This window comes from Gavialis gangeticus, unplaced genomic scaffold (genome assembly GCF_001723915.1).
Source record: "Gavialis gangeticus isolate Ggan-Ray unplaced genomic scaffold, GavGan_comp1, whole genome shotgun sequence".
Classification (NCBI taxonomy): Eukaryota; Metazoa; Chordata; order Crocodylia; family Gavialidae; genus Gavialis; species Gavialis gangeticus.
Genome location: NW_017729004.1, coordinates 22,319,999 through 22,333,969, shown reverse-complemented (window position 1 = coordinate 22,333,969; position 13,971 = coordinate 22,319,999). Strand labels below are relative to the sequence as shown.

Below are 13,971 nucleotides of genomic sequence, written 5' to 3'. Positions count from 1 at the left end.
GACCCACAGACAGCATTGCAGGTCAAATGATAGGGTTCCTCAGACTGTATTTTTCATGCCTCTGACATATGCGATGCAGTGCTTGTTTGAAGAGAGGATATTCACAGGTAGGATAAAATAACCTTGTAGAGTAAGGCGAAAGTCAGGGCAAGATGGCATCTTATAGACTAATTTGTTTAGAGAGACATGAGCTTTTGAAGGTTATAGCCTACTTGACTATGGAGAGGCATTATATTTGTGCTGAGAGAAAAGTCTTTCTCCTGACACAAAAAGGGCATTGTAGATCCATTCAGCAGGTTTCTTATGGAATAGAACTGGCTCTTCTGCAAGAATTGAAATAACTTCCAGCCAGGCAAATATCTCGCCTCCCACACTAATGTCTGTATGCTGCTTTTGGTTAGTAAGCACCACCAATATTCCACAGTCCTTCACTCCTGCCAAGGGAGAGGGAGGGAAAGAGAGCACTGGCTCCCTGATAACCAGGAATCCTGGTTTTCTCTGTTTAAAAATTGAATTCTTTGATTAAACCACCCCCCAATCCCCTTTTTTTTCCACAATTAAAATAAAATGCCACTATATATATCAGCTGAACATTATGTGGGTTTGGAGTGAGGGGTACTGGCAGGGTCATGGGGTTATGGCTTGGGAGTGGGGGGCAATGGTATGGGCAGGGTACCGGCATATTAGGGTTGCTCAGCATTACCAAGCTGGGGGTGGGGGGAGAAACCACATCCTGGTGAGGGAAGGGGGAGCCCTGATTTTTCCATGATTAAAAAAAAAACCCCAAATCAAATGCCAAAATTTACAGGTATTTAGCATTTATTTTATTATAGTGATTGAGACACTGGTATGCTTCCAAATTGCTTTAAAATTGTAAATATATCAATAAAACATTGTGTTCAACTGATACTATATATATAGTGGCATTTCATTTTAATCGTGTAAAAACACGGATTTGGGGGTTTTTAATAATAGAATTTGTAATTGTTATACAGAGAAAACAGGATCTGTGCTGATAACCTACCCAAGTGTGGGTCATAAAGGTGCTATATGGGGACCTGCTGTTGGTGTCAATGCTCCTTAGCCACTGAACCAGACCTAGGCCACCCCTGGTTCGTGCAAGGAGGAAGAGCATTCCCCCAGGCTGGAACCATCCCTCCAGGAAGATTCAAGCTATGGTGTGTCTGCCTTGAAAACAGCAGGGTACAGCTCCATGCAGGCATGCCAACAAAGGAGGAGCTGTCAACCAAGTGCTGTTTAAGCTGTGATGGAAACCAGCCACAAAAATATTGTGCATATTTTAGGAAAACAGCCACAAAAATAGTCCACATTTTATCATACCATTTAATTCCTTCAGTGTGCAGCAGTATGCCAATTAACAGATTAATTGCATTAATTGTTATTTAAAGAAGAGAAGACTGAATGGGAATTTGATAGGGCTTTAAATACAGAAAGTATTGTAAAAACAATAATCAGTATTTGTTCTGTGTCAAAGGACAGGCAGTAATGCGCTAAAATTGCAGCAAGGTTGAATTATTCCTGTCTAAACTATTTTATAGTTAAAAATGTTCCTAATATCTAGTCTTGAGTGGAGAGTTAGACTAAATGATTTCCTGAGCCTCATTTTCTATGATTCATGGTAAATATGAATCAGTAGCTGATGGGCATTAGAAAGAAACTTCACTACTGGGCAAGATACTTCATAATTGTCCCGTATGAGTTTTCCTGCAATATCTGTAAACCATCTACTGCTGGCCACTCTCAGACAGAGTACAATTCTGAGACAAACTTGCAGTTCCTGACTCCCTCTGACAGCAATTAGGTTAGTGCTGCTAAATCAGTCATATTTTAACAGATGCTATAATTACTGTTTTTACTGCTCAGACCTGATGAAGCACGTCTTGCATGCAAAAGCTTGTCTAACTCTATTCCAACTTGGTAGGTTGGTCCAATAAAAGATATATTACCCTAAGCAATACTTTCCCCTCATACAGTTTGTTTCTTATTTGAGGTATAGGGGAAATACGACGGAATGATTGTCAGCAAATGATGGGCTTTTTATAGCAAGGACTGCATATTGGCTTGTAATACAACCTTAAACTGTTTTAGTAAATATATGGCATATTTTGCAGTCTAAAGTAATGAACAATTTGGAAGAAGACAGAAGGCTTTCTTGCACTCTCTTTACCTAGGCAAACATTCTTGGAGTAAAGAAAAATGTAGCAATTCCAGTTTTGTCACAGTCCAACAGGCCCAAGCTCAGTATGGTAAATAGTTGAGGTTAACCAGTAAATCTCCACCCATTACAGTTAACTGTGTAATCACAGGCCCCTGCCGCACTCTCACCATAATATATTTATTTTGCCCTGCTTTGCTTGAGTTGGATAACATATTATTGGCTAAAATGTCACAAATGTCTGGCTTTAGTCCTTTTGTAGAGATTCATAGTTTCATAGTTTCTAGGGTCGGAAGGGACCTGAGCAGATCATCTAGTCCGACCCCCTGCCATGGCAGGAAGAGCACTGGGGTCAAATGACCCCAGTAAGGTGGTCATCCAACCTCCTCTTAAAAACCCCCAGGGTGGGAGCCTGCACCACCTCACTTGGAAGCTGGTTCCAGACCCTAGCCGCCCTGACCGTGAAGTAGCGCCTCCTGATGTCCAACTTAAACCTTCCCTCCGCCAGCTTGTGACCATTGTTCCTGGTCACTCCTTGCGGCGCTCGGGGGAACAGGGACTCCCCCAGCGCCTGCTGATCCCCCCTAACCAGTTTATAACAGGCCACAAGATCCCCCCTCAGCCTTCTCTTTTGAAGGCTGAACAGGTTCAGGTCCCGCAACCTTTCCTCATAGGACCTACCCTGCTGTCCCTTGATCATACGAGTGGCCCTCCTCTGGACCCTCTCGATGCTGTCCACATCCCTCTTGAAGTGCGGCGCCCAGAACTGGACGCAGTACTCCAGCTGCGGCCTGACCAGTGCCGCATAGAGGGGGAGGATCACCTCCTTGGACCTGCTCGAGATGCATCTGTGGATGCACGACAAGGTGCAGTTGGCCTTCCTAGCCGCCTCCCCACATTGCCGACTCATGTTCATCTTGGAGTCAGTAATGACTCCCAGATCCTTTTCCACCTCCGTGCTGACAAGAGGGGAGTTCCCCAGCCTGTATGTATGGTGCCGATTGTTCCTCCCCAGGTGCATCACCTTACACTTGTCTGTGTTAAACCCCATCCTGTTCTCCTCTGCCCATCCTTGTAACCTGTCTAGGTCCAACTGTAGCCTGTTGCTCCCCTCTAATGTGCCCACATCCCCCCACATCTTAGTGTCATCAGCAAACTTGAACAGGGTGCTTTGCACCCCCTCATCCAAATCACTGATGAAAATATTGAAGAGATTGATATACCACCAGCACAACACAGATAAAAACATTTCCCTAAGATACTTTAAAGATCAGTTTTATTATATGACCACCCCTACCGCTTCAAATTGGAGCCCAGATTTCCGGTAGAGATCACTGTGCCTATGGAAGGGGCTGAGAGGGGGTAATCTTTTAGTTAATTTGCTCATTGATGGAGAAAAACTATTAGAGGCATGAGGACAAAATCTACAAATAGTAGCATTAAAGTTCATCTTATTTAGATACTTAGATTAGCAATTCAAGAAAAATAATAAAATTATTAATAAAGTGATTGAAAGTAATCCAGCCAAAGCTAGGAATGATAGTGCTAGGATCTCAGTTCTGTATTTTTGCTTCAGATAAAATGTTGTGACATTGCAGTTGTCTTTAGATTTAAATGTGTTAGCAGAGAAATACAATTCTGAGGTTATGTGTGTGGGAGGTGGTGTGACTGTCCAGCTTTGCACTAGTGACAATCCAGGTGTATGACAAAAGATGGCGGGTTTAGCAGGAGATAAGAGTGACTGAACTGACTGCTGTAATATGTGTGTTCCAGTGGCAGAGAGGTGATTGTTGTTTGCCAGTTACAAACTATTTATCCAAATGCGGACACATAATTAAAAGCATATGATTTGGGCCTTGTCAGCATGTGAAAATAGCCCCAATTCCACACTTGGACAAGTTAGTACAAATGAAGTACGCTGCACACAAGGGAATTCCAGGATTTGTCCCTTGGTTAGTTCAGTCATTGTAAATGCTGGCTTGACCTTATCTATTCATAGCAACCAGCACTGGTCCAATTACACCAAATGCTGAATCAGTACTATTCCTGAGTACAGATTAGATTTTAGGAAACTTTACAAATTGATTAAACTAAGTGGTAATATTGTGTGTAATGCTGTGAGTCGCCAGACCTTTGTTCTACTGAAACTATTATTTATATCTTAAGTCCCGTCTACACTGAGACTTTAAAATAGCATCTTTCATGCGCATAAATTGGTAAAACTTGAAATTGTCAGTTCACCACTGGTGAAGATGTAATTTAGAAAAGACTCAAGTATTTTTACTCTTTTGTGCCATTTAATGCTACTGCAGACTCTCATAACTTGCTGCACCAGTGGTGAATTCCATCCAATTTTTTGCCAGTGAGACCGTGGTTCCCCCAAAGTATGCCAGTTTTACTCAAACGTAATACAGTCTCATCAGAATATTTTAGCACAGTTTTGTTAATGATTCCTAACCAGTGTAGTGCCACTCCCTTTTGCAAGTTAAACATCCATTTTCTTCATTCTTTTACACAAAACAGTTTTCTTTTCTTTAATGAAAATCCTGCTAATTGTTCTGAATTTATGCAAATGACAGCTTGGTTTGTTACTATGGAATAATGGCTGAGCTTACTTTCAAAAGCACTTAAATCATGACAAGAACACTTAAAAACTAAAACAGAACAGTAAACATATACCTCATCAATAAGTAATGGAGATAACAGACATTATACTTTATTCAGTAGCCTTTTATTCTGGATGGTGCTTGCAGAGGTGCAGGTTATTTATACTTGTTAGGGGAAAGAGATGAAATATATACACATTTTAGGTCTTAACCACTGTTTTGGATCTCCTGCTTCCACCTGGTGGCCATTTGAAGTGAAAAATATTGGGAAGAACATAAGTGAAAGGAAAACTACTCTGAAAGCTTCCACAGAAAAGATGTGCTCTTCTGTCTAGTAGCTAAGCTGGTGAGCAACAAAAAAAGGCTCAGACTCGTGTAGGAAATAAATACTGAATGTGCTTTTTTAAAAACATTTTTTCTACTATTCACAGAATTTTTCCTTGAAGATATTCCATATTAACGGATGTTAAATTCATTGTTTTCTTAAGGCTAGAGTTATAAATAAAAAGGCTGTAATAATGGCCTAAAGCACAGTGTTTTTAATTAGGCTCAGTATAGTATTTTTACATGCAATACATTAGTATTTTAAGAGTGGTTATAGGAATTTTTTGTTGAGAGGATGCCAGGTATTCATGTTCAAGTAGCTGCAGTATGTTAATATTTAATAGAATATTTCTAAAATTATTTGTCTTGTTAGATAATAGATATATTTTCTCCAACAGTGGTTTATCAGATACGATTATATTGGATATAATATCAAACTACCTGGTGCTTCCAAATCGAATCACAGTCCCACTGGTCAGTGAAGTGCAACTTGCTCAATTGCGGTTCCCTATACCAAAGGTAAGCACTTTTTTTCAAGACAAACATTTATCTATTTATGTATATCTCTCTTGCTTTTATATGCAACAGAAGTTACTTTATGTTAAATTTCCATTTATAAAGTTTATAAAGAGTTAATGTTTGACAACTGTAAGTTGGACTCCAAATCTATACCTGATTGCATTGCTCATGGTTTTCTCTTAAGGAACTAAGAATAAAATGTGCTGTGCATAGTTTCAGTGGAAAAACTGGACGTTACCTTTGATGCATCTGCTGGTAACAGTAATACACTTACTACATTGCAGCTTGGATTTTGTTTCATGCCAAAGTTGAAGTTTCTCCATGTCATGGCTAAGTGCCAAAGGGAGAAATCACTGCCCCCTTTCTCCTCCCAAAGATGTGTGGGGGAAGATCTGGTTATGTCTTCTCCCTGGTCCCATATATAAGCCCTTGCAGACTAGCATTACAAAAAGTACAATTAGTATTTTAATTATCCTGACCCTCAAAATCGTGGTTTCTTTTCTCTCTCTCTCTCTTGCTTTTTTAGGTTGTTAAAATTATTTATTGCTATAAAAATGTTGGAAAAGACTACTGAAAGTTTTATTTCTGATGGAATAATAATGGAAATTTTTAAAGGAGTTTAAAGAAACTGCTATTCAAAATGTTAACAAACCTAGATTTTTAGATCAGTAGGTAAACTGTTTTTCTCGCTTTGCTCAGGGTGTTGTAAGGATACACTTTATTGAAGCTCAGGATCTGGAAGGGAAAGATACATATTTAAAAGGAATTGTCAAGGGAAAGTCAGACCCTTACGGAATTGTTCGTGTTGGCAACCAGATCTTCCAAAGCAAGGTCATCAAAGAAAATCTCAATCCAAAATGGAATGAAGTTTATGAGGTACAAACCATGGCAAGATGTATTATACACATGTACTTCATGCACATACACAATATAAAGTTGTTTTCTAGTGAGGTACCTTCTTCAGGTTGATGGAAAATACTATGGTGATTTCCTAAATAAACTTCCGGATGTCATCTGCTAAAATCCTAGTTATTGTTTTGGAAATGCTTTATTGATTGTTCTCTTTGGTGTGGGCTTAGTCTCAGTATTTCTAAAAATCAATTCTGGGTGTTCTGTTAAAATATATTAATAAATAGTATGAATGTCAGAGTGGACCAGATCAATCCCATTCCTTGAGAGGAACATTTGTTGTTTTATATTTTGCCTTCAGTGCATACAAAAGTAGCAATTTTTATCTACTTTAAAAGTGAAGGAGTGTTAAATTAGGATGCAATGCTGTAGCATACATATTTGCATATACAGAAACAGGCAGTTCATTTTAATTATGTTTGTCTAAAGCAGAAAATTCTGAGATTTCATCTAGACTTCATCCAAGCTTTGCATGCAATTTCTAATGCTGCTAAGACATTAGTGCCACTCATTCCCAGCATTTAAAATGCCAAAATGGTTTTATGCAAGAGGCAAGAATTTTTGGGGGATGATGACTTTTATTGGACCAGCTGCATAGTTGTGATAAAGTTAGACAGCTTTCAAATGCAGGCCATTCTTTAGGTCTGAGGAGGAAAGCAAGCACAGTGATTGTTAAGAACATTGGCTAGAGCTGTGAAATTGGAGGGGGAGAAATTCTCAGGAGTAGCAGACTAACAGTTAGCAGAAGAAGAGAAAAGTGATTAGTGGGAGATCAAGAAGTACCAAAAGGGGAGGAGGATCATTATAGCCTGTAGTGTGGGGGAAGAATTTCAGGAATCAGGCAAATTATAGTGTGTCATAAAAATCAATATTGGTGTTCAATCCTTAGTTTCTAGTGTCCAGCCAGCTTACAAATTTGACTTGGTCTCAAATTCAGGTGAAATATTTATGAATGCATTTTATTTTATGTTGACAAACCCTTGGCAATACTGTGGTTCAGAGTGTTTCATTATTGCTCTGTTTACATTGCAGAATTCACTAGGTAAACTCAGTGGTACAGGTTATATATAATTAAGAACTAGGAGTCATAAAATGAAACTCATAGGTAGTGAGTTTAAAACTAATAAAAGGGAGTTCTTTTTCACACAACATGTATTTAAAGTGTGGAGCTCATCATCACAAGATGTTGTGGAAGCAGAGAGTTTAGCCAGATTCAAAAAGGGATTGGACAAATGGTTGGAGGAAAGGTGCATTAGTAGCTATTGATCATGGGAGTTAAGGGCACAGCCTCTGAATCAGAACTTCCTAGACCTTAAATGCTGGAGGCTGCAAGTGAGAGAGGAACAGCAGAAAAAATCCTGGTCCTAACCAGTCCAGCATCGACTCTGCTACTGTGCGATAAAGGGCAAGTTCTTATGTTCTTGTAAACTAATAAGGATTATGCTTCTAGGCTTTAGTGTATGAACACCCAGGACAGGAGTTGGAGATTGAGCTCTTTGATGAAGACCCAGACAAAGATGATTTTCTGGGAAGGTAAATGCCACAGAAGATCTCTTTCTAAAAAGAAAAAAATGTTTTTTTGACTGTTTAAATTTCTTGCACATTTTTGAGGTTTTTTGTAAAATATACTCCCATATTTTCTTGCATACTGCTCACCCCAGAAATAGAAATGTGTCTTACTTTTGGAGGGCAGAATCTAGAAAATTATTTATCTAGAGATACATTGTAGAGCTAGACAAGCAGCTCAGCAAGCAGTAGGGATGGAGGCCAGTGTTACCAGCTCTCCAGCTGCTCAGCCAAAAACTGTTTTCACTTGGAGAGCAGCTAGAAAGTGTTAGCATGGGACTCTGCCCCTCATGCTTCTGCCTAAAAGAGAAGCTTGTGGCCATCTTGTAGCAGCAACTCTGCTTGTTCCAGCAAAGAATAATCAGCTTCCCTGCTTATAATCAGTGCCCTAAATCTGGAGAAAATGCATGGCACGTGTGTAAAAATGTTACATAAATTACAGTTTAAAAAGTCTGGAAGTCTGTTGGAAAACTTGAACTCATCAGGGTAAATGTTTTCTTTTTAAGTCCTGTTCTAGATTTTGTTATTCCCCTCTAAAGTACTGTTCTGTTTTTAGCCTAATGATAGATCTAATTGAAGTTGAGAAGGAGCGTTTTCTAGACGAGGTAAGTCTGTTACTGTTTAAGACTTGCTATGGACTCATTTTTTTACTCACCTTTTCAGGTAGGCCAACATGGCATACCTTACATATATGAATTAACCTCAGTACTGTACTTAGTCATGTTGAATGTTTTTTTTTTTTTTTTAAGACCTCGATGGGTTTACTTACAAAAATAGAAGCTATTTGAATCAGTGAAAGATACAGAATGAAGGCCTTCTACTTTTATCTGACTGTCACAATACAGCCACCCCTGGGATGGCCGTGATGTCCCTAGGGCACAGTTACCATGCTGACTTGGCCCTATGGGCACCTACTGCCTTCCTGCCACGTCTTGTTGTTATGAATGATGGATTGGGAGGCTGCCCTTGAATTGCTGCTCGGTCACAGTCCTGACAGTCTCCCCTAAGCCCTGCCAGTTACTGGACCCCACACTTGGGAGGGGTCTTATGGTACTCCCCCAGCCTTGTGGGCTAGATTCATGACTCCAAAACCGCCTCTTTTATCATGCCCCATGCCTTGCAGATGTTATGTAAAAGCTGTCTCCTTGTGTTAAGGACTCAATCAGGCCTCAGTAACTACGCCCTCTCTGGCACTGGGGTCTACTCACCGCCTTGCCACAGTGCCCACACTGGTGCAAGGGTCTTCTCACCCCCCTGTCACGGCGCCCACACTGGCGCCAGGGTCCCCACACTGTAGTGGGCCCCCAATGAGGCCTCCTTCCCGAATAGCCTCAGCCCAATCCACCGGTTTACAAACAGCAATCAAAATATGAGCCCCTGGGCTATAACATAATGTAAGCAGTTTGGGGTGTACTCTGTCCCTTTAAAAGCGTTAAACCTTCCCCCTAGCACTAAATGCCTTGCAGGCTAGAGTCCCTGGTGAGGTCCTGGAGCCTCTTAATCCTACCAGAAGTAGAACAGGCAGTAGAGCAGTCATCTGGTTATATGTCTCCCTGGTCCTACTTAGCTTCCTCTAAGAGAGCTCCTTACCCCTTGGCTGCTGACAAAGAACTACCCTCTATTCTTAGCCTTGGGGTTTATATGTGTCCCAGGCCCTGCCTCTTCTGGTCAGCTGACTGCCTGCAGGTGCAGGCTAATTCCCTCATTCCTGCTGCCATGATAACCTGCAGCTGTGAGGTTCCTGCCTGACTGCTAGGGCCCTCTCTCTAGGCAGTTTCTGCCCTTAAAAGAGCAGACACCTTACTGTGATGCTGACCCTGTCTCATTATACTGGTAAACACAAGCAAGGTGTCAGAAACTTTTTTACTTATTTCTTTTCTAAAAAATAGAAACCCAAATTATTCTTTTGTCTATATGAATTACTGTTAAACTTAATGAACTCATCAAGATGATATCTGTTATGCTGAAGTAATGTTTTAATCACAGTGTAATTTTGTACCCTGTATCCAACATAGGGACTTAAAATAATGCTACATTATATTGTACCTCCAGAGCTGCTTTTAAAAACTTTAGAGGATCATCTAGATTTCTTAAAAGGTTTTATTTTTTAAGAAGCTGGTCATCTGATATTGAAGTGCTGAGCAGTTGTATTACCTGCTAATGATTTATGGGACACAGCACATAGATTCATAGATTAAGGGTCGGAAGGGACCTAGTAGATCTTCTAGCCCGACCCCCCGCCAGGGCGGGAGAACAACAAAAAACCCCAAAAAGAGAAACGGGACTCAAATGAGTCCAGCCAGGTAGGCATCCAGCCTCTTCTTAAAGACCCCCAGGGTAGGGGCCAGCACCACTTCCCTTGGAAGTTGGTTCCAGCTCCTAGCCGCCCTAACTGTGAAGTAGTTTTTGCGGATGTCCAATCTATACCTCCTCTCCATCAACTTGTGCCCATTACTCCTTGTTATGCCAGCGGGCGCTAGGGGAAACAGCGTCTCCCCCAAACCCTTCTGGTCCCCCCTAGTGAGTCTATAGACAGTCACCAGGTCCCCCCTCAGCCTACTCTTGTGGAGGCTGAATAGGTTCAGGTCCCGCAGTCTCTCACTGTAGGGTCTGCCCTGTTGTCCCCTGATCATGCGGGTGATAGATTCATAGATTCAGCACATCTGAATCTATGAATTGAACCTTTCAGATTCTGCAGATTGCAGTTCTTCTCGATTTAAGCTGGTTTACAGTTTTTAAAAAATAGCCAATTTTTATTATATTCAATCATTTGATAGTATGCTACTTGGTATCATTTTGCTTAATTTATTGTGTTGGTAGTGGTTCACTCTGGATGAAGTCTCCAAAGGAAAATTACATTTAAAACTGGAGTGGCTCACATTGATGTCAACTGCTGAGAATCTTGACAAGGTAATAAGAGTTGGAAATGTGTTCCTTTACCCCAGTCTGATTTCATCTTTTCTGTTTTTTAATGTTTTAAATAAGCTAATTCTCTACAGTTAAGAAGATTGGCAAAATCCATTATTCCTAACCCTAATACTTCATAACCTTTCAGTTCAGTTTTATATCTAGGGATATGATGTCATATCTGTGTTGTTTCAGTAACAAATATCATGAACAATGGTAAAAGGAAATCTGTGATTGCAAGATATTAGTTGTTTAGTAGCAACAGGCATTTGATTTATTTCCTTGTGGATTTAGTATACTAACTCCACAAAGATTAAAATTTATTTTAAGGCTGTATGGAAATGTGAGAGACTCTCTAGATGTATGTAACTGTTGAGCAACTGCTCATGGTTGGAATTCAGTTTAAGGACAGCTCCACATAGCAAAAGCTTCTCTTCTAACCGTCCCATAGAAGCTGATTATTATTATATATAAATCTTTGATAAGTTTTTTAAAAATTTTAGATATGAAGCATGTAAACCAAATAAATGATGAGCCAAATGCTAAACAGTGTCCTGCATATGTATCTATACACACATATATCTATATATCTATATCTATATATCCCCCCCCCACACACACACACACCCCCACACACACACACACACACACACACGATGCTGGTGGATCTCCAAGAAGAAAGAATGTTAGAAAACTCAAACTTCCACAGAGAATGCTGTCCTTAGTGTTATGTTTAAAGCAGATCAACTTGTCTCAAGTAAGGTTTGGGAATATGACACACCTAGCTTAGAATTTGACCCGCTATTGTTAAAGAAATAAGTTAGGATCTATAGAAAATTTTTAGAGGGAAAAAGGGTATTTATCTAAACAGTATTCTCTGATAGAGTGTTTAGGGCATTGGTTTTCAACTTGTGGTCAGCAGACCTGTGGGGATCTGCAGACTGTCTAAGGGGTCTGTGAAACAAAACTATTATCAGTCATAAATATGTGAATATGCACATGTTTAATACAAAGGTGTCTGTACTTTCATTCAAAATTTATTAGGGGTTCTCAAATGAAAACAGGTTGAAAACCACTGCTTTACGGATCCATCTGTATCTTTCCTCCTTCAAGAAAGTTATTGCATGTCCTGTTTAGAGAGTTAAATGACAGGTTTCAAACAAATATACTTAAATAATAGCGTGACGAGGTTCTCTGGGTTAATGTGCCATCTTTTATTAGACCAATTAAATAGTTGGAAAAATTGTTCTTTGCAAGCTTTCAGGCACAAACACCTGTCATCAGGCATAGGGAGAGTCTGCTGGTATTTTGTGTTTTCCCAGATGGAATAGAAGCCAGAGTGGGAGTGGGAATAACTACACCCCCCAACAGAACCATCACCATTCCTGGATCTTACACCTGCACCTCCAGACATGTAATACATCTCATCCAGTACACTAAATGCCCTGATGGAAAATATGTAGGAGAAACCAAACAACAACTGTGGACCAGAATGAATGCACACCAAAAATCTATCAAAGACAAAATACCCAATTACCTGTGGATGCACACTTCTCACAAGACAACCACTCCCTCTCTAATCTCTCAGTTCTAATCCTCGAAGGGGATTTACAAAACACCTTTTGTAGATGAGCCTACAAACTTCACTTTATAAATCTACTAGGTCCAAAAAATCATGGACTAAATATAGACATTGGATTTATGGCTCATTATAACCTACTTGCCATCCAACTGATAACCCCAGGTAACCTCTTGACATTTTACCAGCTACGTTCTATCATCAGGTCAACATTCCCCCCTTCCTGGCCCCCATCTACCTGTCTGATATCTATTGTCCCCTGTCACCTCTGATCCTCACTGCCATGCATTCGCCTTTTCAGAGACATGCATTTTGGCTTCTATCCCATCCAAGAGAACACAAAACAAGAGCAGACTCTCCCAATCCTTGAAGAAGAGTGTTGTGCCTGAAAGCTTGCAAAAAATAATTTTCCAGCTATTTAATTGGTCTAATAAAAGATATCACATTTACCCAAAGAGCCTTGTCTGCCTATGTCCGTAGACCAACATGGCTACAACCAACACCCTTGAAACATAAATAATAGCGTGATATTGATGCCTTGTGATTTTTTCCTGATGTACTCCTTGAGGCAGAAATCTTGGCTAATGAAAGTTCTAAATAGCTATTCATTATCATATACCAAAAGTTTGATTCAAGGATGGAAATATGCACAAGTTCTGTCTTTTAAAAAAGGCTTTTTAATATATGCTGTGGCATCTGTTAAGTATAAGAAACACTGCCAATGTATGATTTGGTTGGTTGGTTGGTTGTGGGGGGGAGTTTAAAAACTGCACACCAGTTACATTTTGAGGGCTTAACAGCATGCTAAAAAACCTTCCTAAAATGTAAAATAACCTCACAGGGTAACAACTGGAACTTGCACATTTCTTGATATGGAAATAAGTAGTACACAAGTTACTAGCTTCTACCCATGGAAATAGTTTTGTTATTCAGCAAATTGCATATATAGAGGAAGAATAGGTAGGGTAATGGAATGTGTGCTGGATATTTGTTTTATTTACACCAGATGATTGTATTTAAAATCATTTAGAAGCTTTTTTAGGCGACAGAGATAAAGTTTACAGAAAAAAATAGCATCTAAATTCATAAGAAATGTAGGTATTATAAAATCATCCAAAGGTATTGGTATCCAAAAATATATGGAAACCATAGTTAATCTTATATTTGATATAATTTTTGTTATGAATCAACTGTATTATTTATTGCAAGCTTTTTATCTTTCTCGAGCATTTTTATTTTATTTTTACCTGGAGGGAAATGTGTTATGTTATATGTGATGATCAGGGATCTGGGTATTCCATTTCCCATGGAAAAAAGGAGAAAACCACAGAGTTCCTGTTTTTAAAATCAGAGAAAATGTGGATTTCCCTTTTTAGCAGAGAAAT

At 39.7% G+C, this 13,971-nt stretch overlaps 1 protein-coding gene across 1 annotated transcript in view; it reads left to right on the top strand.

The window, feature by feature from the left end:
- Positions 1-13,971, top strand: part of ESYT2 (extended synaptotagmin 2) — a gene marked incomplete at its 5' end in the record, with an annotated part of 189,944 nt that overhangs the window by 121,117 nt on the left and 54,856 nt on the right. The window contains 5 exons of the mRNA XM_019507948.1: positions 5,505-5,625; positions 6,325-6,501; positions 7,985-8,067; positions 8,657-8,705; positions 10,921-11,010. Of these exons, the coding sequence (XP_019363493.1) occupies positions 5,505-5,625; positions 6,325-6,501; positions 7,985-8,067; positions 8,657-8,705; positions 10,921-11,010 (520 nt within the window). The remainder of the gene's footprint in view (positions 1-5,504; positions 5,626-6,324; positions 6,502-7,984; positions 8,068-8,656; positions 8,706-10,920; positions 11,011-13,971) is intronic.